The 27313-nt window shown below is 40.8% G+C and overlaps 1 protein-coding gene across 10 annotated transcripts in view; it reads right to left on the bottom strand.

Moving 5' to 3' along the window:
• Positions 1 to 27313, bottom strand: part of TRPM6 (transient receptor potential cation channel subfamily M member 6) — a 156357-nt gene that overhangs the window by 24056 nt on the left and 104988 nt on the right. For 9 of the 10 annotated variants that reach the window (XM_053656229.1, XM_053656233.1, XM_053656234.1 and 6 more), the window contains 10 exons: positions 26668 to 26919; positions 25359 to 25533; positions 24810 to 24924; positions 21144 to 21337; positions 17997 to 18129; positions 9807 to 10942; positions 9422 to 9534; positions 4496 to 4619; positions 1744 to 1835; positions 194 to 252 (listed from right to left, as the gene is read on the bottom strand). In XM_053656229.1, coding sequence (XP_053512204.1) covers positions 194 to 252; positions 1744 to 1835; positions 4496 to 4619; positions 9422 to 9534; positions 9807 to 10942; positions 17997 to 18129; positions 21144 to 21337; positions 24810 to 24924; positions 25359 to 25533; positions 26668 to 26919 — 2393 coding nt within the window. The remainder of the gene's footprint in view (positions 1 to 193; positions 253 to 1743; positions 1836 to 4495; positions 4620 to 9421; positions 9535 to 9806; positions 10943 to 17996; positions 18130 to 21143; positions 21338 to 24809; positions 24925 to 25358; positions 25534 to 26667; positions 26920 to 27313) is intronic. The other variant, XM_053656232.1, reaches the window with a different exon arrangement.

Below are 27313 nucleotides of genomic sequence, written 5' to 3'. Positions count from 1 at the left end.
GTGAGATCTTATAGCCAGTAACAGGAAAACTTTGTTTGGAGAATAAATGATTTTCATTCTTTGCTAACAAAAAAAAATTATCACGGGACAAACACTTTTTTCTCCTTTTCTGATCAAATTAAACCTATGTTCCCAGTCAAGTTAAACAAAGACAAGCCAAAGATGCTGGAGACAGACATTTAGGAATACTCACAGGGTACTCCTGTTAGGGTAGGTGCTCCAGGAATTCCACCAAGAGCTTCTATGTGGATCCTGAGCAGAAAAAAAAGGTCATGACATGTTCCCCCAACACTCCCCCACCCCAAGCTCCCAGTAACATGCTTGCAAAATGCACTCCTTGGAAAGGACAGCCCTTTTTCTCCCCTTCCTATAGCTCACTATCACTCTTGTACTACACATACGAAACCTCGGCTAGAAAGATGCATAATGTTAGCACAAAATCTGGGTAACTCAATCTGTTGTTGACAGACTTTAGCAGAATGAAATACTTCTACGGTGTCAGCAAAGAGCAAATGTAATAGATGAGGGTGTTTACAGAAATGAGAGTGAACGTATAAAGTCAGTTAATGAGAGATGAAGGTCAGCGCTGACAGGAAACATCAGTCATTACATCCTACATCCAGTCCTCAGTAGGTTACTGTTTCAGCTCAGTATTTAGAATAACTTTACCCTAAATTATCTCATTCTATTTCCTGTTCAGATTCAACTATTATTTCTTAAAACTTAGTACACTCTGGGCACTACTCTAGGCATTTTTGCTGGTGTTATTTTTGTTACCCACTGGCCATAATCTCACAAGATGCATTAGCCCCATTGTAGTGAGAGAGCTACTGAAGCCCACAGGTTAACTGACATACACAGCTTTGCAACCTACGAAGTGGCAGGGCCCGGATCTGACAGGGCAGACAGGTCCTCACCTCCAATCACCTCCAGGTAATCTGACATTTTACTATCGAAACCTTTCACAGGTTACATTCCTATGGGAACATCCAAGGTCATTAGGATACATTCATTCAGGTAATGTGCATATAGTTCCCATGTGCATGCAGATAATGCTCAAACAAAACCAAAATTAGATTTCTTGAGTTAGACTAGCTAGATCACACTTCAACCTGGGGAAGTAAAGCTGGCGTATTTTTGTAGATGGTAAGAAAGAGAGGCTGTGAAACAGGAGAGCCCCCATGCTGGAGAAACACTGAGGGTCCTTTGCCCTGCAATGCCTGCCTCCCCTCCCACACATCTGCAGAGAGGTCTGCTCAGCCTGTCTGACGAACCACGCTAAGTGAGGAACTTGGCACTTTCACAGATAAACCATTCCATCCCTGGAAAGCTCCACTTGCTAAAAATCCCTCCTCAGACGGGGCTGAAATCTGTCTCCCAGTTGCTTCTACATGTTGATTCTAGCTGTACCGCTTAAAGGCATATTGAAAATACCTTATTTTACTTCCAAGTGGCAGCTTTCATATATTTGAAAACAGTTTGAAAAATTCCCGAGTTCTTTCTCTTTCATGCTAAAAATGTGCAGGATAAATTATTGGGTAACTAGACAAACTGCATAAAGAAGAACCAGGGAAGCATCCAGTGTGGAGATAGGAGAAAAAACACTGAGCAAATATTAAAGCAAAGATTTAAATGGAACATGTAGAAGCCAATTAAGAGAAACAAAGCTAAAACGGACAGTCACAGAGTTACGTAGTGTGCATGAATGCTTATTTTACCAAGTATCAAATAAAACGTTTTTACCTCGTGAGGCTGCTTCAGATAATCGCCAACTTGTACAGCATGCCGTTCAATTTCTTTAGTTTTCATTTTCTGATACATACTAGGTTCCAGACCTTAAGAAGAAAAAAATTAGGGAATGCGTGAAAATGCGGTGCATTCAAACCCAGTTTCCAAATAGAAAGATCCGAATGCAGTGTATCCATCTAAATTTGAAAATAGGGTTTTTTTTCCCTTTTGAGAAAGTTTCACCTGGATTCCTTTTCCCTTATTTTCCTCAAGTCATTGAAAGTTATACATCCTATTTCTACTCTTCGACAGTTACCTTGACACTTGTGACATTTATATTTCTCTATCAAAGTCAAGAACTAAATTATCCACACCTGTCTTCCTATAAACACCACCTTCTGTATGTCTCTTACATTCGCCTTCCCCTGCACCCTTCTGCCTGTGCTTTATATAAAATATGTGAAATCTTAGTTCCAAGTTGTTGGGAATCCTCCCTTAACAACTCTGTCAAGCATCTTAGGGTGCTATGTAAAAATAAATAAATAATAATAAAAAATTTAAAGACAAAAGAACATAAACAAAAGACAGAAAGAAATGCCAGCAAATAGATTTAAGTTTTAGACTTTTCTTTAAAAGGATGATGAGGATCATTATTGTTATTTTTTTTTTAGACTTGGTACCTACAGGGTCACTGGCATCTGGTGGTTAAATTATTTTTGAGAATAAAACCTATTAAGAGTCCCTGACTGAACACAAGAGATAGCAGCTGTTTCCCTAGTGATTTTGTGCTGGGGAAAAAGTATACAAGAAGTATGAAAAACCTATTAGAAAATCACAAAATTTCATGTTATTTGCTATAATATTCTAAAGTCCTGATAACATGGTTGCAGTAATAGAAGAGTATTATAATTTAAATTAAATACCTATAAAAAAGCTAAAAATATACTTTTCCTCTTCATTGTTAACTTCCTCAGAACTTTGATTTAAAGAGGGCTACCCGATGGCATCTCTCCACCCTCAAACTTTTATTTACTTTCAAATTATCTTTCAATTAACTCAACTTAGGATTAAAAAAGAATAGGATACCCAACTCACAATGTGCTTCAAGGAAGACACTGGGCCACCTCACTCCCTGCGATTAGCCGGGCACCTGGCCCCATTTCCCTAGGTCCCCTCTCTCCTCCGACCGTGGGACTCAATGAGGCTCTTTCTCAGGCCCCCCTGCCGCCCCATCCTTCTCTGTGTGAAATTCACAGGAAGGAACTTAGATGATCTGAAGGGGAAGAGAGTGGGTGAGACGGGCGAAGGTGGTCGAGCGACAACCACGTCCAGGTAGTGACACTGTCCTGTACATTGGGAAGTTGCCAGGAGAGTGAATCTTAAAAGTTCTCTTCACAGGAAAAAAAAAAAAGTTGTTTCTGCGGGGTGATGAATGTTAACTAAACTTGTGGTAATTATTTTACAATATATTATATCAAATCATTATGTTGTACACCAAAAAGGAATACAATGTTATATGTCAATTATATCTCAATTTAAAAAGAACTTAATTTAAGGGAGAATGATATATAATTACCTAAATATCAGAGAATTTATTAAAATATATATAATATATGCATAGTATAAGTATACATTAATGAAATGAATACATTGATAATTGGTCCTAGAATCATATCTTTAGGTATGGGATTTGATTTATTCAAAATTATGGGCTCTGGTAAACTGTGTGATTTAAGACAAGATAATTAAGCTCTCAAGCCATATCTGTAAATTGAGGTTGTTCTGACTAATTTAATTTTGAATGTCTCTTTCCACTTAATGGCCCACTTGACTGTCAGTGGTTTAACAAACAATTGAGTACTTTTTAAAATATAAATCAGGGTTTCTCAATCTTGACAGTGACATTCTTGGCAGAATGGCCCCTCGTGGGGAGTGGGGCTGCCCAAGTACAACAGGATGCCCAGCAGCACCCCTGGCCACTGCCCCTTGGGTGGAGACCGTAAGAGCAAGCCTACAGAAGCTTTAAAGAAGCGTAACAGCATGGTTTTCATACACTGGCCATTGGTACCTTAAGTTTGTTGTTTCAAATAATTTTAAATCCTCCTCAGTGCTTAATCACATAGCCTCTTCTATTTAAAGATCAGTAAATTCTCTTGTTATGTAAATGCAAGAGGTTCAAAGTTGTGATTACTGCTCTCAATTCTTTTCATAGACTGCCCTCGTTTTACCAGTCCAGGCTTATTTTACTTTCTGTGCCTAGAGCATAGTTTTCATTCCTACCTAGTTGGCCCATCTTCTACACTCAACACACACCATTATTATTAAGCTTAAGAGATACTTGGCCATGGAATAAACATTATTTGTGAGCAGTAGTATATAACCAGCTACAACTCAATCCACTGAGCTCTTTGTAAGTGTCCATATTAATGTAACATGAACCTAAGACTATAAAATTAGATACCCGTCTGGTCCATAAATCAGACTTAATGAACACTGAGACAGGTTCAACAGCTCTGAATGAAAAAGGTTATCTAAGTCTTCATTTTTCTTTTCTAGATTGTGACAACTATTTCATTAAACACATGAAAATTTTGTCCCTTTCAAAAAAACTTTAGAAAGGAAAAAAGCTATTTTGCTAATGGGTGTTGCCACCCTCTCATTCCCTCCTCTCCCCCTGAAACAACTTCAGGGACCCTGTGCTCTAAAGACCAGAGCTTGGGGAGACTCTACCAGAGGCCTTGGGATCCAAGAGCGCACTGTCACATACTTAACTGACTGCATTTAGACACTGTCAGCCAGTTCTTCTCGCTCCTCCCTTCTTTGGAGATGGTATTTTCTCCGGGCTCTGAATTCGACTTGTCACTTTGGAAGCAGGCATCGATCGTTATGACCTGGAGACAAAGACACTCAGTGGAAAACAGTGACAGTAATCTGAAAACACTGTCACATTAACAGAAGGACCGTGGTGAAGAGCACTGGTGGTTAACACTGGCTGCACATTAGAATAAACAGGGAGCCCTGAACTCCCAGGACTCACGCTGACAGCTCACAAGCATGTGTGTGACTTTCCTAATCACCGTCATGATCGAGAACCGGGGTGGGATGTAGGGTTTCTCAAATACAGGTGTGCGTCAGAACCACCCAGGGGGGCGTTACAACACAGATCCCTGGTCCGCTCCCCCACAGTCCATGATGCCACGGGCCTGGGGGGAGGGAAAACGTGAATCTCTAGTAAGTTTCCATGCTGATAAGAGACCACAACTTGAAAGTGAGTAATACAGAGGGAAAAAAAGCACAAGGCTTGGACCCAAAAGAACTTGTGTTGCAATTCTCACTCTGACACTTAGCAGCTACATGAACTTGGACAAATTACTTAATGTCTATGAGTCCCATTCCCTTTATCATTAAAATAATAGACAGCCAACAATAATGGTGCCTTATGTGACTTCCCAGGGACAGAGAAGAAATGGGGTAATTGAGAAACCACAGAGCAATAAGTAAATGCAAGTTATTAGTACTTGAACTGAGTTGCGTTTCCTAGTTGAAATCTGGCCATTTTTTCACTCTTTCAAAAAAGAATAAATCTACTTTCATTTATATTTTATAGGATTCCAGCAACTCATGGCATTTTCTCTGAAAGAGCCTTCTCTAGCAAGCTAAATCTCTTCCCCAAAAGGTGATTTCACATCATTTTTTAAATATTCATCTCTTTGCTTCAACCACTCATTCTAAACAGAGCTTATGGGTTTGGTCTCGGTTGGGGCACATGCATATGGGAGGCAACCAGTCAATGTTTCTCTCTCACATCGATATTTTCTTTCCCTCCCTGTCTTTTTCCCTCCCTTCCTTTCTTAATAATAAATAAATATGCATCAAGATCACAGGGGTGGAAAGTACAGCATAAGGAACAGTGTCAATAATATTGTACTAACTATGTGTGGTGCTGGGTGGGTACTGAACATATTGGGAGGAACACTTTGTAAAGTATATGATTGTCTAACCACTATACTACACCTGAAACTAATAAAAAACAATACTGAATGTAAACTGTAATTGAAAAATAAAATTAAAACATAAAAGTAATAATACTAAAAAATGCATTGAGATTATTATACGAAAACTACATTTAAAATATGAGCCCTGGCTGGTGTGGCTCATGAGTGCAGGCCTGCAAACCAGAGGGTCTCTGCTTTGATTCTCAGTCAGGGCACATGCCTGGGATGTGGGCCAGGTCCCCAGTAGGGAGTGTGTAAGAGGCAAACATGCATTGATGTTTCTCTCCCTCTCTTTCTCCCTCCCTTACCCTCTCTCTAAAAATAAACAAATAATCTTTAAAAAAAAGATATGTAGAATAGAAAAATGAAGCAGGGCATTAACATTATGAAAGGTGAAGTCCTAGAATAGCTGACTCAGATCTAAGGCTGCCTAACAATAAATTAAAAGATTCATTAAATGAAAATAAAAACACAATACATCAGAATTTACAAGATATAGCTAAAACAATGATTACATGGAATTTCATAGCACTAAATGCCTGTACTGGAAAAGAAGAAAGTCTCAAATCAATAACCAAAGTTTCTACCTGAACAAACTACAATAAAAAAAGAGAGAAAAATTAAACCCAAAGTAAACAAAACAGAAGAAACAATAAGGATAAGAGCAGAAATCAACAGAGAAAAATCAATGAAACCAAGAGTTGATTCTTTGAAAAGATCAATAAAACAGAAAAACTGTAGCCAAAATGATCATGAGACCAAAAAAAAACCCACAAACATAAAAATATGAGGAATGAGTGAAGTGATGTCACCGCAGATCCTACAGACAGTAAAAGGATAAGATAAACACTATAAACACTTTACGCCAATAAATTCAATACCTCAGGTAGAGTGGACAGATTCCTTGGAAGATACAAACAAAGCCCACTCAGAAAGAATCAGATAACCTGAACCGCCTTATGCAAATTGAATTTGTAGGTTAAAACTTTCCTGCAAAGATGACTTCAATGATTAATTGTACTACATAATTAAGATTGAAATCATATCAATTCTATACAAACTCACTCAGAAAACTGAAGAAAGGCGAACACTTTTCAACTCAGTTAGTAAACCTAGAACCCTCCTGATACCAAAACTGGACAAACACATTACAAGAAAAGAGATCTAAAGACAAATATTTCTCCGGAATACAGATGCAAAAAGTCTTATCAAGATTTCAGCAAAATGAATAGTAAAATGCATGTAAGAAAGATAATACCTCATGACCAGGTGGGGTTCATACCAGAAAGACTAATATTCTAAACATTAATTCTAACATTATGAAACTGATTAATATAATTCATTATATTAACATAATAAAATGGAAAATCATCTGATCATAGAGGTAGATGCAGGAAAAGCATTTGACAAATGCCAACTTCCATTAATGATAAAAATGCTTAAAAATAAGAAATAGAAAGGAAGTTCTTCAACCTGAGGCAGGACATCTACATAAAAACCCACAGCTAAAATGGAAGTAAATCATTACTTCCTGGTAAAAGACTAGTAAAGGTTTTTCTCCTAAGAGCAGAAACAAGGAAAGAATATCTGCTCTCACCACTGCTACTCAGTATTATATTAGAGGCTCTGGTCAGTGTAACCAGGCAAGAAAAAAAAAATAAAACACATCCGGATTGGAAAGGAAAAAGTAAAACTATCTTCATTTACAGAAAATAATACTGATTTCAATACATGTTTTCAACACTTATTATAAAATAATGTTATGATATTTGAGCTAGTGTGACATTGGAATAAATAGACAAAAAAAAATAGAATAGAATGGAGCCCAGAAATAGATTCACATATGTTGTGGATCTACACGGTCAATGAATTTTTGTTCAATTAATTTCCAAAAATGTGCAATAATTCCCTATTATAACTGTGGACTCAGAGAAAGAAGATGCCTACTATAAATCATTTCTGGTGGCTAACTGGGCTCAAATTTTAAAAACAGCCTCTCCACCATTTCTACACAGGGGCCTCTTGTGCAAACCATACTTGAAGAAGAAGCCTGCATTAAGCAACCTGCCTCCTGCACTGAACTGCCTTCTTGTGCTGTGTTTCTAGCATCTGCACCACCCTTTATTAGAGTTCCTCGGATTGTATTTCAACCAATAGGACTGAAGCTTTCCCCATCCAATTAGATCTGCACAGTGATAGCCCCCATCAGCATCTTCACCAACTAATCAGACCAGCTCTATTCTGACCAGTCAAAATCGCGCTTTTTAGACCATTCAAATCATGAGACTTTAGAGTCCTCATTTGTGTGAGGACAGACCAATCAGGGGCCAGGGGCAGAGGCTTCTAAGTCAGCTCCCCTCTGGCTCAGAGAACACACTTTCCCATTTCACTGAAGACTGAAGCCTGCACTTCCTCTGCTGAAGCGGAAATACCCAAGCGGTCTTTCCAGAGCAAAGCAGAGCAGACAAGCAAAGGAGCAGAGCGGACCAAACCAGACTGGAGCAGGTGAGCAGAGCGGAGCTGTCTAGCCAGAAAGGGGCCCCACACCAGGGCCTCCTCACGGTCATGCTGTCTCATAGCCATGCTGCTTCATAATTGAGCTGTTTGCACTGAATAATGTTTTCTTCTTCATTGCACCCCAAATTGGGAATTCCTGTTAGAAAATTCCTAGGTTGACATAACTCAATAGGAAAAAAATTGATCGACTTTTTACAAAAAAAAAAAAATTGAAAAATTTGTCTTTAAATCTGTATTTAAAGAAAGAACCACAAACATTACCTATCACCATGTACAAAAATTAACTCAAAATGGGTGCTAGATCTAAATCTAAGAGCAAAAACTATAAAACTCCAAGAAGAAAATAAAAGATAAACTTAAGGATCTTGCATTTGAAAAAATGTCTTTAATGCCATATAAAAAGCATATCGATAAAAGAAAAACTGAAATCAGACTTCATCAAAATGATAATGTATATGCTTCAAAGGACATTTAGGAAAGTAAAAAGCAAGCCACCAACTGAGAGAAAATATTCTCAAAACATATATCCAACAATGGGCTTAAATGTAAAATATAGTTTAAAAAAATCTTCAACTTAATAACAGCCCAATTTTTTTGATGGACAAAAGATTTGAACAGGCGTATCACCAAAAAACTCCATGGGTGGCCAATCCGCACCTGAAAAGATCCCGCGCAGCACCAGTTACTGTGAATGCAAACCAAGCCTCTAGTAGACACCACCGCAACCCAGGGACCAGGCTAACACTGAGTGGCCCGAGTTCACTGAGGGCTGGCTAGGATGCGGGTCCTTGGGCTGCTGTGAGCTACTGGTCAGACTGGTGGGGATGGGAAAGGATACGATCGCTTCAGAAAGTGGTTCAGAAGTTTCTTCCAAAATGAAACAACTGCTTACAACACGCCTCTGACATTCCACTCCCAAAATTTACCAGAGGGAAACTGAAACTTCTATCCCCATGTGCACAACATTCACAACAGCTTTGCCTGGAACAGCCAAAAACTGAAAAGAAGATACATGTCCTTCACCATGTGAGCTGAGAAATGAATTGTGGCACATCCAGCCCAATGACTCTTAAATCTCTATCTTCACAACGTTAATTTGTGGATGTGACACCTTCGAATAAAGACAAAACAAGCTAAGATTGGCTACTCCCTCAATTGCCAAAAACATAAAAGATACCTACTGGCACCTGCAGTCCTTGGGTTTTCTTCTTGCTCTTTGATGGTCTCCGGTCCTTAGTGAGCATTTTTGCTTTGGTCCATGCTGACTGCCCTACCTCTGAAGATCTTGAAAAGCCTGTCAGGGAAATGGGTTACATGAGAAAGTTGAAGGTGGCAGGGGGAACTAATTTGTTTTATTGAAAGGATGAGAGAATGGGGAGGATGAGAATACAGTTAAAAGTCACAGACTTTTAAAAAATAGTAGCAATTCAAAGAATTTAATACCGTTTTTTAAAAGTGTTTACTGCTGGTGTGCAGGGTGGAGGGGAATGAAGGGGGGAATAGAACAACTGTAATGGCATAATCAATAAAATATATATATTTTTTTAAAAAGTGTTTACTTCTTACTTTTAATCTTACAGATCTTCAATTTCTCCTCCTTGCGGAATTTCAAACTCTGACTCCTAATGAAGGCCCTGTCTCTGTGGAGAGGACTGATCCAAAAGGGTGTGCTTGGCTGGAGCCCTGGTCCCGCCTCCGGGCCATCACTACTCCGGGCCAGAGCTGCTGAGTTATCAGAGAGGGATCTGCCCCAGAGCTGCCTCTGGCACTGTCCACTCTCCTTGGACTTACTGTTGCAAGTGGAGGCCAAACAGGTGTGCCATTTTTTCTTGATGCTAAATACACCAGTTTCATCACCTTCTGAAAATGCCCAGTTCACATATCCACCTCCAGTGTGCATGCTCTCAGCTTGGCAAGGTAGGGAGGACGCTTTTAGGGGTACAGGTGTGCAAAGCAAAGTGTTTAGAACTTGCTCTCCCCTCTCTTGTCTGGCTGGTATTTGAACAGTAGGCTCGTGCTGCTCCTTGTGTTCAGCCACTGAGCCCTGGGCTGAGATGCCTGGGGTCTGCCAAGTCACTTGAGCAGGGACTCCATTCTGGGTGACCAGTTCAGTTGCCCGCACACCTGTACCTGCTTCCACAGATAGTCTAGACAGAGGCAAGTCAATTTCTGCAGAAAAAGGAACTTGCTTTAGATAAGAAGGGACCAGAAGAAACTGGCCATACTTTGGGTGTGTTTGCCTGCCAAGGCAAGTAGCAACTATCCTATTTCCTGTTCCTTGCTCTTCCTGGTCATTGCTTACATTTGAAGTCTGTCTCTGACTGTCTGTCATCTCAAGAAGGGGCCCCCTCTGCACTCTCGGGGGATGCCGGCTTCTGGCCAGGCTCTGCAGCAAAGTAGAAGGCACGCTATAATACTGGAATTTCTTCTGCCCGGACTCTTCCAGGCTGCCTAGAACCTCTGCACAGATGACATTGCTCCAGCTGTGGGAAAGTTTTCTGCCCGTAGAAAGCTTGCTGTTGGCCCGCAGAGCCTCATCCTCTTGTATGGTGTCAACAGCAGAAAGGACATTTAGGGCATCCACTGTTAGGGCAGAGAGGTCTTGCAGGTGTCCCACCTGGCTGTCCAAAGACAGTAAGGAGTCCTTTATAAAAGACACTTTTTCATTCGTTTCTTTCAGTTGGAAGTACATCTCCGTAACCCTAATAGTGAAGGGAGGAAGAACACCAATAAACACATTAAGCCAGTGGGAATTTGCCTTAGTCTTTTCCTGTCCTTTTTCCATCCTTACATGGCTTCTCAACCAACGTTGGTTCCCCAGGTTAGGTGTGTCTTCTGCCACCTTTTGTCTCCAATATATACCTTTATTCCAGGTGATCTCACCCATTGCTGTAACTTCCATGATCACCCCAATGCAGAAAAACTACAAATCTACATTAGCCATTATTTCTAATATTTCAGAGCCATAGTTCCAGCTTTCTATTAGTTACCCCTCCAATCATGTCACCAATCAGCCCATTTGTATTAACCTATATATTCATTAATTTATGTAACAAACACTTGGACATCTCCTATTGGCAACTGTGATAAGGAAATGAGATCCTAAGGAAAAAACCAGAATGATAGGAACAGCATCAATAAACAAATATGCAATTTTAAAAAAGATTTTATAGATCTTTAAAAAAATTCCAAATCTACAGTTCAAATAGGCTTTCCAAGTTTCAAACAAAATATACTTTAAGAGATCTATGTTCAGAAAAAAACCTTAGGCAAATTTTTGAAAATTATTTTGAGTAATTTAATCCAACACTATGGTGCCCAGTCACTGATTTATGTCAAAAAAAAAAAAAAAAAAAAACCACTTCACTATACAAGTATAGAACTAAATTGCAAGTAGGGTCACATTAAATGTAACAATTGATTTATTTAGAGAAAGATAAAGAAAGAGAATATTGGTTAATATTTATCTGTATATACCTCTGTAAATATCTCAGTATGGGGTGGGTTTTATTTTGTGTTTGCCAAAAGAGACGCACTCAAGTCCTTACCCCCAGTGCTCCAAGAATGTGACCGTATTTGGAAAAATGGGGTCTTTACAGAGGTAATCAAGTTAAAATGAGGTCATGAGAGTGGTCCCTAAGTCAATATGACCAGTGTCCTTATAAAAAGGGGAAATTTGGATGCAGAAGAAAGATGATCTGAAGATACCCAGGGAGAAGACTGCCCCACACCTGGAACGGTGCATCCACAAAACCGAGACAGCAGGGTTTATCACAAACACGTAGGCGCTGGAGGAGGTAAGCTCCCCTAAAGCCATCGGAGAAAGCATGGCCCTGCCAACACCTTGATTTTGGACTTCTAACCTCCAGAACTATGAAACAATAAATTTCTGTTCTTATAAAACCCCCAGTTTTTGGTGCTCTGTACAGCAACCTTAGGAAACGAATACAGTTGTCTAAGCCTCATAATGAATAGAATAAATTACAGAATATATCAGCTTTGGTTACATAAAAACAAACTCATACACGTAAAAATATAATACAAATTTTTAGAACAAAAAATTTAGCTGAAACTTATTCTAACAAGTAGGATGAAGTAATTGTACCCCTTAATAAATCAAAAGCTTTTACAAATTATTGTGAAAAAATGACAAAGACTGCAAAAGACGTGAACAGACAACTCACAAAATATAAAATGCGAAAGATAAAACATTCAACCGCACAGGGTAAGCAGATAAAGATGAAACATCGGAGCATTCAATTAGGCAACACACATAAAGAACTTCACTACTTCGAAGTACACATATACTCTTTACATTATGAGGTAAAATATTATGAAGCCATTAAAATCATATTTATATTGTTGATAATAATTTCCTTTGGCTATTTCTGATGGTAAGGGTGGGGATGCAGATATCTGTTATATTCTGAATTATATATTTTTAAATATAGTATAAAAAACTTCATAAGTAGAAAAACAAAAGTTAAAAGTACTTTTACAAAAAGTGTTTAATTATTTGAAGAAGTATTTGATGTATAAGGTGGAAGGTGGGACAAAATACAAACCTGTATAATTTTAACTAAAAATATCTAAAAGACTAAATGGAAAAGAAAGACCAAAATTTTGGTCCACAGTGGACTCTGGAGTCTTTTATTTGGAGTAGGGACTAAACTTCACAATTTCTCAATAATAAAAATCTTTGAGAAATAGGGAATAAAGTAAAAAGCAGCAAGAGAGGGAATCTAACCAACAGTCTCATGGCTGATACAACAGACGCAGAAATCAAAAATGATCTCCCGTCTTATTCGGGAACTGGGAGAAGCGGGGATCACACCGTGAAGAGCTTTAGCAGGCACGTCCCCAAGGCGTGTTAGACACCCCCTCCCTTGAGAGCCCCTCAAGTCACCTGGTTGAGAAATCTCCCACTTCTTCTTTCTGGGAGCTTTTCACATAGCAAATAATACAGGGGGTGGCATTTTCCATTTTATTACAGTCTAGATGCGTGGAACCTTCTCTTTCTTATGCCTGCTATAGAATTCAACTTCTATAACTCAATAGAGGCTTAACAAATGCTTCCTGACCTTCTGGAACCTGCCAAACTAGAATTAACAAGGCTAATGAGGGAAAGAGCTCAAAATATATGTACACTCCCTTCCAAATATGCTTAATTAGAGCCTCTCCATCCAGTGCACTGTTTTATCTAATTCAAAAACAGTACGGCCTGAGCAGCAGTAATGGAGACTCATTAAGCTCCATTAGCAGCAGTCCCAGCGTACGGACACAATAGAAGCCAGCCCCTATTCACAGCAACAGGTAGTGGGCTACAATGGAGACCCGCTAGACAAATAACCTGGTCATCTGCAAATCGGGTCCTCTTGCTTTTATAGGCACTTATTTTCCAAAGCATTATGCTCTGTGAAACGTACTTTTATTATATTCCTCAACCGCAAACTACATTAATCCATCCTTTCAGCCATTCTGACATGTAAAACACATTCTTATCACTTTAGTTCCCCCTGTGCAAGGTTTGAGGGTGGAGGTAAGACCAGGGTAGTTATTCTTTTATTGTGGGCCTTCGGACAAGGTATTTTCAAATGAGATTATAACAAGTATAATTATAATCATCACAACAATTATGATATCACGGAGTGGTCACTATGTGCCAGGCATTCTACGAAGGCTCTCCATTATCATTTTATTTGCCCTCATGCCAACTCTAGAAGGGAGCCATTACCATGTCCCTTTCATGAAAAGAAGAGAGGTCCCATGGCCAGTCTCACGATGGTGACACATGGCGCTCCAGCGGCTCGTCTAGGGTCTGGGCACAGTTCTTTGGCTTTGTTTTGTTTTGTTTTGAGGGAGGTGGTGAGGGAGGAGAGGAGTCCCAGAGTCCCATGAAGTACTAAGTGAGTCACATCAGCATCTCCCATACAGGGAGGTATTTAAACACAAATGTTCCTCTATAAGGTTTCACAGCCAAACAATGACAGATCTGCTCGAACTCTAACTCTCTACTAAGTCACGCTGCATGGCATGTTCCAGTGCTTGAACTTTCTAGAAAATGTAGCATGTCCTAAATACAATGCAACCAAACATGCTTAATATGGAGAAATACCTAATAAACATCTTACTCCACAGAACAGAGGGGGAAGCACTGACTTACACTGTGAGGTCAAAGAGCAGACAGAGTTTCGAAACAGAGAACGTCAGACATAAATCAGCCTTACTGTGTTTGCCTCTTCCACTTTCACAGCCCACTTAATTCTACATAATGATACAGGCAACATGCAAACATCCTCCAAAGCTCCTTTCCACACCTCTTCAAACAACTATCCAGTTTCCTGAGGAAAATATTCTTCCCTCCCTCCCACACCTCATTTCTGAGCTTCCAGAAATGACTTCAACAAAAATGACCATGTAAAACAAGGCTGGTAAAATAACTCCATCAAGAGGGAACATTGATTGATTATGCTTTGAAGTTAAATTAGAGCTTCATGATTAGATCCTAGAGCCTTTGAAAGTATCTAGAATATTTTTCAGAAGCTACACATTCATCTACCATCTAATCCCTCTCTATTCAATCCCAAGAAAAAAAAGCTGAGATAAATATAATAGTGATGATTAATGGTATTAGGTTATTTACTATTATTATTATAATTACTATTATTACTGATTTGTTTGTTAATACATGTCTTCTTCTTAAGTTTTCACTCTGTCTTCACTCAACTCACAATACTACCTTTTCGTTTTCCTCATGTGACTCTGATCAGTTCAGTTCAGCCTTGTCCACGCATATTCCTCTCTGGGTCCGTGTTGGCACCTCTCAGGGTTAGAGTCCCTCAGCCCACCCAGTTTCCCTAGTCAGCTTGCTTTCTGGGCATAATCACTTCCTCTGTCATAGTTTCACTTTTCGACAATGAGCAGATTTCTTACAGTAGGTCACCACTCCCAGGTCCCCTTGCCCAGCTCACACCTTGTCTCAGGGCTTCAGATTCATACACCAAAACCCTCCCAGGCACCTCTGTTGAAACGTGCCACAGGAGTCTCAGGCTCCACAAATCTAAGCCTCATTGCTTCCATTCCCATGCCTGGTGTGCATCCTTTATCCTGGTGGCACCGCCTTTCACCTAATTACCCCAGCCAGAGACCTAACAGTCACCCTGGACCCTGACTTCTTCCTTAGGTCCACACCCAACCCCTGACTCCCCTGAACTGCCCTTTCTAAATAGGTCTTTACTCACCCCCTCTGCCGTGGTCTGAATATATCCGACTGCGTCCCCCTGAATTCACATGCTGGAATCCTCACCTCAAAGGCAATGGTGTTAGGAGGGAGGGCCTTTTGGTGATTAGGGCATAAGGGTGGAACACTCATGATTACCGCTCTGATAAAGAGACCCACAGAGATCCGCTTCCACCAGGCGAGGACGCAGTGAGGAGTCGCAGCCCAGCAGAGGGCCCTGCCCAACCAAGCCGGCCCCCTGATCTCAGACTTGCACTCTCCAGGACTGTGAGCAATAACTTTCTGCTGTTTATAAGCCACCCGTAGGGATTAAAAAGCCCTCTTTTCCATCCTGACACCACTAATTCAGCTAGTCCTCGGGACTCCCCCATCTGCTGCCAGTCTCTCACGTGGTCTCTCTGGCTCCAGTTCCGACCCCTCACATCCACCCTGTGACTGAAGGAATCTGCCTAGAAAGTAAGTCAGTCCAGATCGCTGACCTCCGAAAATCCTCCCTCAATTTATAGCATAAGGTCAGGGGCTCTCCATGACCTTGTCCATAGTTTGCGGGAGTGGGGATTATCCTAATCCCACCTTAATCTATTATATTTATCCCCCTTTACAGTTTTTAAAAATCATACTCAAAATTTTGGGTGCCTCTTTTCACATACTAATAGATAACTTCCACTGTGTCCTCCCTGTCTCACCCGACTCTGCCTCGCAGCCCACCTGCAGCCTGTCAGGTGGTCCTTACGACTCTAAGAGGTGGGTCTGTTTTCACATCCACCCTACAAATAAGAACACCAAGGGCCAGACTGAATCTGCCCGAGTACATGCAGCTCAAGCAAAAGGCAGGACTTCACCCCAGCTCCGTCCGTCCGTAAACCCCTGTCTGGGTACGTTTCATACAAAAGCAACAACCAAGGCCGCCCTCGGAGCCGTCTCAGCAATGGAGGCAGAACGTGTGGGAGATCTCGGTAAAACAGAATTTTGTGGATTCACATCTTCTTTGATGATCACACTTTTCCCAATATTCAATTTCAGTCTGAAATTCAATCAGCTTCCTGGACACCTGTTTGCATGAATATGGTATCAGCAGAAAAGCCCAGAAATATGACAAGCCCATAGTGAACCATTTAGAAAGTTTTAACTGTGATTCAGCTTTAAATAAAGCCGTATGTGAGGATTCACTACCCAACTATTTGACACCAGAGAAATACACACATCACTGGTTAGCACACATTTTATAGTCAGAAGGAACACATTTCACTTCTGCCAATTTGCTTCCAGTTACAAGGGCAGTTCTGTGTCTTCCAAAAAATGCACACCAGCGCATGCCAGCCTCCTTATTCAAACACAACGCCTTGTTCCCACCATCAGCAGTCCACCCCCAAGAGCTTTGATCCGATTCCAGCTGCTGATGTGTTCACTCTCCCCAACACATCTTCTCCTCCAACCCCAACACGGCCCCCCTGCACTGTCCCCCCAGGTCACACATGCTGACGGGCGCTCTCAGCTGATGACTCTGCTCGGAGATCTGCATCCCCAACCCTCCTGCATCACCTGGTGCACCGGCTACAGCCTCTCCGGCCACCTGCTCCATGAGCCCCCTCCTGAGGGCTGCACTTCAGCCAGCCGCCTCGCCTCCTCCTGCAGCTTTTCCCTTGCAGGTGGGTCATTTCCAAGAGGACCCACATTTCTGTTGCTATGGCCACATGAAATGAAACAAAGCAAAAGAACCTTACCATGTCCCATATCCCTCTTTGCTTCCACTCACAGTAAAACTTCTCACAAAAGCTGTCTGCCATTGCTGTCTCCAATTCTCTTCACCCTTCACCTATTTCAACCATCAACTCCACTGTACAAATAACTGCTGGTCAAGTGTCCTGAGACCTTCACGACTCCCGATGCAACCGGCACGGGACACGAGACCGTCTCTGGGCCTGCCTGCAGCTCCCGGCACCACTGCTGCTTCTGGCGCCTGCATTTGCTGCTCCTTTGGCCACCCACGCTTTGCCACCTGATATCTCCGCCTGGCCCAGCTCCCTCGGGTGTCTCCCCTCCGAGTACCTCGGAGTGACCTGTCTGCACTTGGCTCCCCAAAACTGTCCTCTCCAACTCCCAACTCCGGCAGATGCCTCACCACCATCATTTTCCATTCCTTCACACTATTTTTCTTCATTGCTTTTACTGCCAGACAATAAATTACATACTTCTGTTACGTGTTTCCTTGTTTACTTTTCTTCCTCCATCCCCCTCACCCTTCCACCTGTACATGCTAGACTATAAGTCCTAAGAGGGCAGGGACTCTTGTCTCTCATTCACCGTTTACCTCCACTAACGAGAAGACAGCTGGGAACATAGTAGATGTTCGATACACATGCACTAATTACATAAATATTATATGCTACTAAAGAGCATCTTAGAGAATCCAAACCTCTGGGTTTGGGAAGTAGACCTTTGTACTTTTTTAGACATCCTAGTAGAATTGGAACTTGGGTAGTAATTTGGGGGTGGGAAATACATGTATCTTTTACCTTTCCGATGTCACTCGGATTCGTTCCTCCAAACTACAATTCAGATCTTCCATCTTCTCATGAAAGTATTTTTCTACACACTGTTCTTCAAAATCGTGAAGTTTTTTCAGATCCTCCTTACTCAGGTAGAGTTCTGTGGAAATAAGTATGTTACGTGAAAACAACTGTGATTCCCTTTTAATAGGAAACTGAGCCAGTGTGAGTGGCTTTCCTTCCACCTGTGCTGACATTTGATGAACCGTGGCTTGTATAGTAAAACTGTGCTGGCTTGTCAGACCGTATTCCATGGAGAGGCAATGTGTAGGAAGCCCTGGACACTCAGTCTGGGCCTTTCCTGTTTGTTCTGCTAACAGACATGGGAATTTGAAGGTGACTCCTGTGGATAAAATGACTCAACCTGGACGAGACTCTTCCTCTTAATATTTTACTAGGTTAAAATGTTTTTACCCATCAGCAAGAGCTCACTATACAATTGACCCTTGAATAACATGGCGTTAAAGGAGCCAACTCTCTCTCAGTTGAAAATCCATGTATAACTTTTGACTCCCCAAAACAGATTACCTTTTTCCACCCAGCCAACTGTTTATCAATCAAAATGACAATAAATAAACTAGGTTAATTTCAATGCTAGAAGTCAAAGTTTTTTTTAAATTAACCTGGTAAATGCAAGAAAGCTGTACCTTGTTACACGGAGTTTGTATATACTACATTCTATGAAGAAAAGATACACTATTACCATTCAATTGCCATTTGAGGCTATCCACCTTCCCTGACAAAATGATAATGAAACTCATTCCAAGACACAGCATTTGGTGATGCAATTGTAGGCCAAACTTCAGCAGTCATTCAGTCTACTAGCTTGGCTCTCACTCTGACCAGAAAATACATCTTTTGAGCAAATTTGCAATACTTAGAAAATATAAAAATGGTGTCACAAAAGAAAAAACATAAAAAAGGAGAAAGTTTCTCTTCCTTCAATAATTTCACTTAAAGTAGGAAGAAAGGAACCACTAGAGTTCTCCAGAATTTATTAAAAGTGAAAGTGTTCCATTATTTTCCCATAAAATAGGAAATAAAAGTATCAATTTTAAATTGAAAAACATGCCTAAGAGAAAATGTTCAAGTGCATAATGTTTTCTGACTTTTTCAAATACCAACAAAAATCCAGTATCTCCCCAACTCTAAATAACTGTCTGCATTGAAGAATCCCCGATGAACGAGAAATTTGACAAGTGTCATGAGTTGAACCGCCTGGGGATTCCTGAGAGCAAGCAGCCCACAGAGCAATTCCACTGACAGGTGCCGCTTGTAGCATGTGCAGTATTCTCGGCACCGTCCGCCAGGTGGCACTGCTGCCCCACATGCAAACATCTCGAACCTCACTACGGAGGAGTAAAAGCAATCTCACAAAAATTCAAGAATTTCCCAGAGCTTGGAGTGAACAGAAAATGTACCAGAATCATCCTATAAGCCCAGACCCAGGGGAGACCAGGAAACATTCTTTGGTAGGGGGTTAAAAAGTCTGACCAAATCCCAGTTAATTCTAGGATCTCTCAAATGTTTCACAATCTGTTAGGTTCAGCGGTTCTGCATCCAATGACTGGATGGAGCTCTAGTAAAAGCCTAAGGATTACAGTACAATTATTAGCCTTTTTAAAAAGTTTTTTAAAGATTTTATTTAATTATTTTTAGAGAAAGGGGAAGGAAAGGAGAGAGGGAGATGAAACATCAGTGTGTGGTTGCTTCTCACGCACCCCCTACTTGGGACCTGGCCCACAACCCAGGCCTGTGCCCTGACTGGGCACCAAACCAGCAACTCTTAGGTTCACAGGCCAGCACTCAATCCACTGAGCCATACCAGCCAGGTCCAGTTAGCCTTTACATTATAAGCCTTTACATTAACTTTCTTATAAGCCTTTACATTAACTTCATTTGTGCTTTGGCTTCCTTATATAAAGACTGAATCTCTTGTGGGGGAAGAAATGAAAAAGAAAAAGAAATCTCCTAAGTGACTCAAGAGGAGAAAAATACTTCACACAACTAACTACGAGGAATAAAAGCATATTACCCTGTCAACCTTGCAGTAGCCTCTGTTCCACTAAGGGCTCCCTGCAGTGTATAAATGCTCCACACCCCCGTATCTGAAACTCCTGGAACCAGATTGTGTTGTAGAATTCAGATTTGTTTCTAGTCTTAGAAAAGTAAAAGAGTAATAGACCATAAATGAAGTAAAGCCCATAGCTGGGGGCAGCCCCTGTAATCAAACACTCAACTATTTCTGCAGCAAAACTGATGAACATTCACACTACCTGGGGCGAAGGAGTAAGTGGGTTCACGTTAATTAGTCTCATAAGCCACTTCTACCCAAATGAGCCTTCCCGCAGCTTATGAAGAAAAAGAGACTCTCTATTTTCAGAGGCACTTTGGACTTAGAATTTGGGAAAAAGGATTGTGGATTTATGCCACCTATTTCATCTAGCTCTAGAAATTATCTAGAAATTGTCTAGAAATGGGCCTGGTATCCGCTGTGGGATTGCTTGAGAGGAACCACAGAAGACCTGTAAAACTGTAATAAGGAAAGTTCTCTTATGACAATTAGTATGACAGTCATATCATGCAGTCAAGCTATGGCTTAGTGAAAAAAACCAGGAAAATCTCAAAATATGTAGACTTAAGCTTTGGAGAGAGAGAGAGAGAAGCCACTCTGCTGCATCCTGAGCTGTAGGTCTTGACGATGTGAAACATTGGTTCAGAATCCCCTCCGGGCTGCACAGATTACAAAACAAGAGAATTGTGACTGGCCATTAAGTTAAACAAAAAGGGTCACTTACCTATTTTCCTTAGACCATGAATTTCCAGGACAACAGAGAAAACACAGATAAGCCAGGAGACATAAAGCCTTTACACATTCAAATTAGGATTCTGTTCCTGCCTATTCCTTTCCTCCAAAGTATCAATTAATCTTAGGGAAATGGACTATGACCACACAATGACAATGTATTAACATTTACTTAGGCCCAGCTCCTCTGCTGATACTCCCAGAGCCTTCCATCCTGTGCCCTGAATTTAACTGACAACTTAATTGGCTTGGCTGTGTCTTCACCTTGAATCTCCAATCTTCACTCTTCCTCCTACACAAAAACTTACTTAAGCCAACATCACCCTCTTCTTGGTCACGTGGAGCTCGATGCCGGCAGAGACGGCGAAGGAGGAGACCGGCGTGGCTCAGCAGGATGAAGGGCGGGGGCAGCCACGGCTTCTCGTGGTAGGTCATGATGTAGCGATAGCGGTTGTATTTCCACAGTTCATTTGAAATGGATTTCATATCCATGTAAACATTACTGTAATTTGTAATAAAAGAGGGACCATGTTTTAATAAGCAATCCTGAAATATAAGAGGTTTTTTTCCCCATATTTCATGATTGATCCACCTGACAGTATCAGCAATTAGCCAATAAAAAATATCCAGGGCATTTCTAATTCTTCTCCCACCAAACAAAATACATCAATCACCTTCTACAATAAAACATGCTAATCAGAATAATAAGCAGGAGGTAGAAATTATGATCAAAGAGAAGAAAATGCTAACATTCTAAATGCAATGAACAGAAACTGCCCATTGGAACTTAACACTATGCTTGGTTTACCACCTCTCCTCACGTAAACTCTTTTCAGTCCATAATTCATCATTCATGGTAAACAGCTTTCATGTTCCTCGATATCACTAACTTTACGAAGAGATTCTCTTAATGTCAAATATGAGAACTGCTAGAATAACCCTAGTTAAAACACTCAAACAAAACAATATTAATGAAGAAAAAGAGACGGGAAAAGAATCAATTCGTCCTGAAGTAAATAAATAAGTACAGCTTCTATTTAAAGGCTACATATATTATTTCGATGAACTTTGCAATGAAAGCAGCTGCTTATTGATAGGCCACCTTGGATTCTTCCTTTAATTGAATCGATTATAATATGTGGCTAGTGCAATAAATATCCTGATATTACAAAACTTTTTTTAAAGAGTGTATTTATTTACTTTCAGAGAGATGGGAAGGCAGAGAGAAAGAGAGAGAGAGAGAAACATTGGTGCACAAGAGACACATAGATCAATAGGTTGCCTCTCCCACACCCCCATACGGGAATCTGGGTGGCAACCCCGCCAGGTGCCCTGACCGGGAATCACACCAGTGACCCTTCAGGTTGCAGGCCACTGCTCGACGCACTGAGCCACACCAGCCAGGACCTGATATTATAGAGCTTTTGATGGAAGTTGTGGTGGGTGGTACAGTTACTCACTTATTCTAAAACAACATATTGTCCTTAACTACCTACCTTTAAGTCTATAGCACAGTGAAACTATGGCACAATAGAATGTCCATCTTAACATTTCACTTAGGCTAATATAAAATCAAGTCTCTTCAGAGAAAGATGGCAGAGAAGTACTTGAGTAGGGCAGCCAAATTTATCAAATAAAAATACAGGCAACTCTAAACTGGAGTAATAATAAAGAAAAAGAGCCTGGACTGTCCTAGAAAAGGCCAGTTTAGAATAAGAGGAGGGGGCACATTTCACTTGGTCCATAAAGTAGATGGAGGAAATGGACGACTGGTTTTTAACAGTGGTTCTTAAAGTGTGGTCACTGAACCGGAAGCAACAGCACCACCTAAAAACTTGCCAGAAGTGCACATTCTTGGGCCTGATCCCAGAACTATCAAATTAGAAACTCTAGTGGTAGACTGTATACCAATTTGTACCCAGGTGGCCACCTGCAAGTCTGAGGACCACCAGACTGCAGGCTACCTCCACGCCAAGTGTGACTGCAGTCTGTTGGCCACAGGTGCAGATCCTCCGAGTGAATTTCAGGTTCCTGGTAATTGCAAGGAATCTGGACGGGGCCCCTGGGCCAGAAGTCAGATCTTGGTTTTCTCAGCTTGTTTGGTCTTTAACACTTCCACCTCTAAAGTGAGAGAATTGGTCTAGGTGAGGATTTCTCAACCTCTCTTTATACCTGATGTATTTGGAGATATAAAAATTTCATGCATTTCTCTTAATATTACCTGATATATCAAAAAATAACTATAATAACTAAATACTGATAAATTTTAAAGTTCATAAAATGTGGGAGCCAGAAGTGATAATAGCTACCATATAATCTTGTAAGAAGCAGGAAGGCGGGTCACCCCATTACATACAAGCTATTTTTTAGGTGTGCGGATTTATTTTGCCTCCCTCTGGCCTTTATCTTCTCTACTTTCCTTACTTAGAGTCCAAGCATTGATTTTCCTTTTCTTATTTTGTCAGTGCTTGGGATAAATTCATAAGAAAAAAAAGCATCCTTGAGGAGCTTATATGCCAGTAGAGAAGCCAGATAAAGAGAAAAATACAATATGTAAATTACAAAATATATTTGTATATATAAGTGGTTATGAAGAAAGAAAAGTAAGGAGGGCCAGGCATGCCAAGGAGATGACGGACAGAGAAAGGGCTTCACTTGTAAACACCACTGAGCGAAGACTTGAAAAGGGGTAAGAGAGTGAACCACACTGACATCTGGGAAGAGCATTCCAAACAGAGGGAACAGCAAACGCAGACACACCTGTGTGGCTGAAAAAGAGAAACTAATTAGGGGCGGGGTAGTGCAATGTGTGATCTGGGAGGTGGAAGGGAAGCCCAGTTCCACGGGGCCCCCTTGGTCATGGTAGGAACTTCGACTTCTACCAGGAGGGAACTGGGGAACCATTAAAGAATTTAGAGCCAGGGAGTGACATCATCCAATGCATGTTTGCAAAGCTCACTGCATTCACGACAGAATACAGGGCCAAAGACAGAAGCAGAGAAATAAACGAGGAGGCTCTGCGGGAGCAGTGAGGTGGTGAGAGGAGGCTGGATTGGTGGTGATGTATCTGAAGGTGAGTCAACAGGCAATTCCCAACACTTCGGAGTTAGAAGTACTAGAGGCATTGAGAACGAATCCGAGGTGTTTGGTTTGATCAAGTGAGAAGACGGAACTTTGACAGACAGACATTTGTGGTCTGTGTCACAGATTTAGCAGACTACAAGTAAAATAAATACATGTTGGGAAAGAGGGGAGATCAAGAATTTGAGCCTTTAAAATTTTAGAAATCTATCATATATCTGACTGGCAATGGAAGGGGGCAGTTGGAACTACAGGACTGAAGTTCAAAGGGAAAAAAATGGGGCTGGAGATATAAATTAGGATTTGTCAGCACACAAAGCAAACTGACCAGGAGCACCAAACAAAGTGTAAACAAAAGACGATCAAGGTCTGGGCCCAGGGTCATTCCAATGCCAAAAGGTTAAGGGGAAGAGGACCCAAACAGGAGACTGAGAATAAGTGAAGAGTCATGCAGGAAAGAAGACAAAATGAGCTGCTCAGGACACCAACTGAACAAAGGATACCAGGTAACCTTGGTTACCAGGTAAGACAAAGGTACCAGGTAAGACAGTTAGCCAACTGTCAACCTCATCGACTATTATGTTGCCATGGTTCCAATTATTACTTAATAAAGAAAATCATTCCCAAGTAATAATTGGAAGCATGGCAACATTATAGTCGATGAGGTTGACAGGGCACAATTTTCCTTTCATTCTACTTTTATTATACTTTCTATTTATTGTTTTTCTCTTCTAACAGTAGCTTCATGCCCATAGTAATTTTAAACCGTAGAAATAAAATATGGAGCACGCAAAACCAAAGGTTACGTGCTCAAAATACATGAAAATTTACTCAAAATATCTGTCCCCGTTTTGACTGCAACAGAATAACCGCATTTAATTAAAATAACCTACTTGAAGAAAGCGATTAACAGGTTCACCATGATGATATACTGCACGAACAGGTAGACAGCTTGAAGAAATGGAGTAAGAAAAGAACCAGGAGGGCAGGATGAATTCTTTGAACAAACTACAAAAAAAAAAAAAAGAATTTAAAAGAATGAGATAAGATGAATCACAGTCCAGTGACAATAAGCAAATATTTAGCACATTAACTTAGCAGAATACCATAAATTTTTTTTTAACCATGGGTTTTTTTTTTAAAGATTTTATCTATTTATTTTTAGAGGGGAAGTGAGGAAAAAGAGAAACATCAATGTGTGGTTGCCTCTTGCACACACCTTACTGGGGACCTGACCCACAACCCAGGCAAGTGCCCTGACTGGGTATCAAACCAGCATCCCTTTGCTGGCAGGCCAGTGTTCAATCCACTGAGCCATACTAGCCAGGGCTAGAATACCATACATTTTTTATATTTTTAAGATTCGGATAATTATTTTCCAGATTTTTATTCTACTATCTGCAAAAGTTCAATTGCTGCTGCAGATGAACTCTCCTACGCACCATCTATGTCTGCTGCGTAGACTTCTCCATACATCATCCAGTATGGCTCAAATACGATATCTCGAGCAAGGCTCCAAGACGGAGGCTCCTTCGGCGAAAGGATGGCCTTGCGTGCCACCCCAAAGCTCAGCAGAACTATGGCCATTATGATCACAATGTAGAACATGTTTGCTGTCTGCAAAATAGTGCAGCATAACAAGAATTTGACCACAGATTTGAAATTTGAAACAATGAAGCGCTAGCAACCATCATGATTATACCTGCCAATAACAAGACTGTCCTGTCATTGACCCCAACACTCCAGTCCCCACATAGCGGCACTTCTTCGTACTAAAGCATTTTGTTTTCCCTGCATACTGTGTATCCCTGTCAATGTGGTCTACGAAATAGCACAAGTATTCTAACAACAGAGGGTCTGTGCTTCTTTTTATAAGAAGTATTGAAATGTGAATAGCTTGTGGATAGCTAATACCTATCTTTTCATCAACTGGACTAGAGGTTAGGAAAAGAAAAAAAAACAGCAATACTAAAATCAGTAAAATGGTTCTCTATCCACACAATTATCTTCAAGAACGGACTGCAGTCTGAGAAATGGATCAGGCAAAGACTCTGCTGGCGACCTCCATGCTACTGGGCCCCCTGACAAAGTAGAAATTCCCAAACAAACCAAAAAAAATGCAAAAAGGAGCTCTGAAATGATGTTTGTTAATCCAGTGGTTCCTAACTCCCAGTCACTTAGCCTTTACATTCAGGGTAAACCTTGTTTTTATAACGTACCATAGAGGAGAGCTTATAGAATACAGACTGTTGTGTTACAATTTAAAGGTCTTTTACATGATTTGTTTCACATTTATATGATTCATTTCACCTGCTACACGTACATCAGCTCACTGCACATGTTCACGGAGGCAGACACAACTATTCCCTGAGTATTCGGGGCTGCTCCGCATTTCTCATTTCTTGGCCTTCCTTCCATGGGGCTGGGGCCATGAGATCTACCTGCCCAGTGGGCTATGAAGTGTCAGTGACTTGAGTCACTTCCTGCCCAGACCAGTTAAAAGCCACTAGACTTTCTCCATCCCATTCATTCCTTGTCACCAGAGACTTTAGAAGCCATAGGCTGACAGCACTATGTCACCAGATGAAAGGATTCTGGATCCCTGAGTCACTGGGTAGAGGACAGCCCCCCCATGAGTCCCCATCAAACTTTGCATTAGGGGAAAACAAATTTAAACTACTGAATGTGAACCATAAAAGTAGGCGGATGCTTTAAAAAGAACACAAGAGTACACAAGCGGCAGGTACTCACCATCTTTGAAATCATGGTCACATACGGACCTGCATGTTGATTCACAGCGAAAAAGTCCAGGAGTCGAGAGAACCAGAATATGATGTCAATGCAGTAGATAAGTCTCCCCGCTGTGTGCAAAGGAGCGTCGCCCCACCGAAGGCCGAAACCAACCAAAAACAGGCCAGTAGCCACCGTTTCCATGAGGTTCCAGTACTCACTAATCCACACCTTCACCTTTTGAGTAAACTTTTCAGGTTCTGAGCTGCAAACCTACAAGAAGAAAGGAAGGGGGAATCTTAAAGAATGAGGTATCATTTCAGAGTTTTATCAATATCATCTTCTTTAATATATCCACTGCTTAATTTAAAGACTAATTTGAATCCTGCCAAATAATAGAGGATTTGGGAGACTTACGTTATTTTTGGATAATTATTTAAGCAATTTCATAAAAACATTTTAATGTCATTGTCAGTGCTGGCTAGATATTTGAAACCCCAAACAGAAGGTTTTTTTTATTAAAGTAGCTTTCATTTATCCTAAACTAACACAGGGAAACACTAAGACATTTTAAAACTTAATATTGCAATGGATCTACAAGGTCTGTCCAGAAGGTATCCTGCAATGTAATATGAAAAATAGACACATTTATTGAAGAAGATGCAAG

This window comes from Artibeus jamaicensis, unplaced genomic scaffold (assembly GCF_021234435.1).
Source record: "Artibeus jamaicensis isolate MK-2021 breed Jamaican fruit bat unplaced genomic scaffold, CSHL_Jam_final scaffold_1964, whole genome shotgun sequence".
In the NCBI taxonomy this organism is placed as follows: Eukaryota; Metazoa; Chordata; class Mammalia; order Chiroptera; family Phyllostomidae; genus Artibeus; species Artibeus jamaicensis.
The sequence above is the reverse complement of the archived record's forward strand: the minus strand, read 5'-3'. Positions and strand labels throughout refer to the sequence as shown.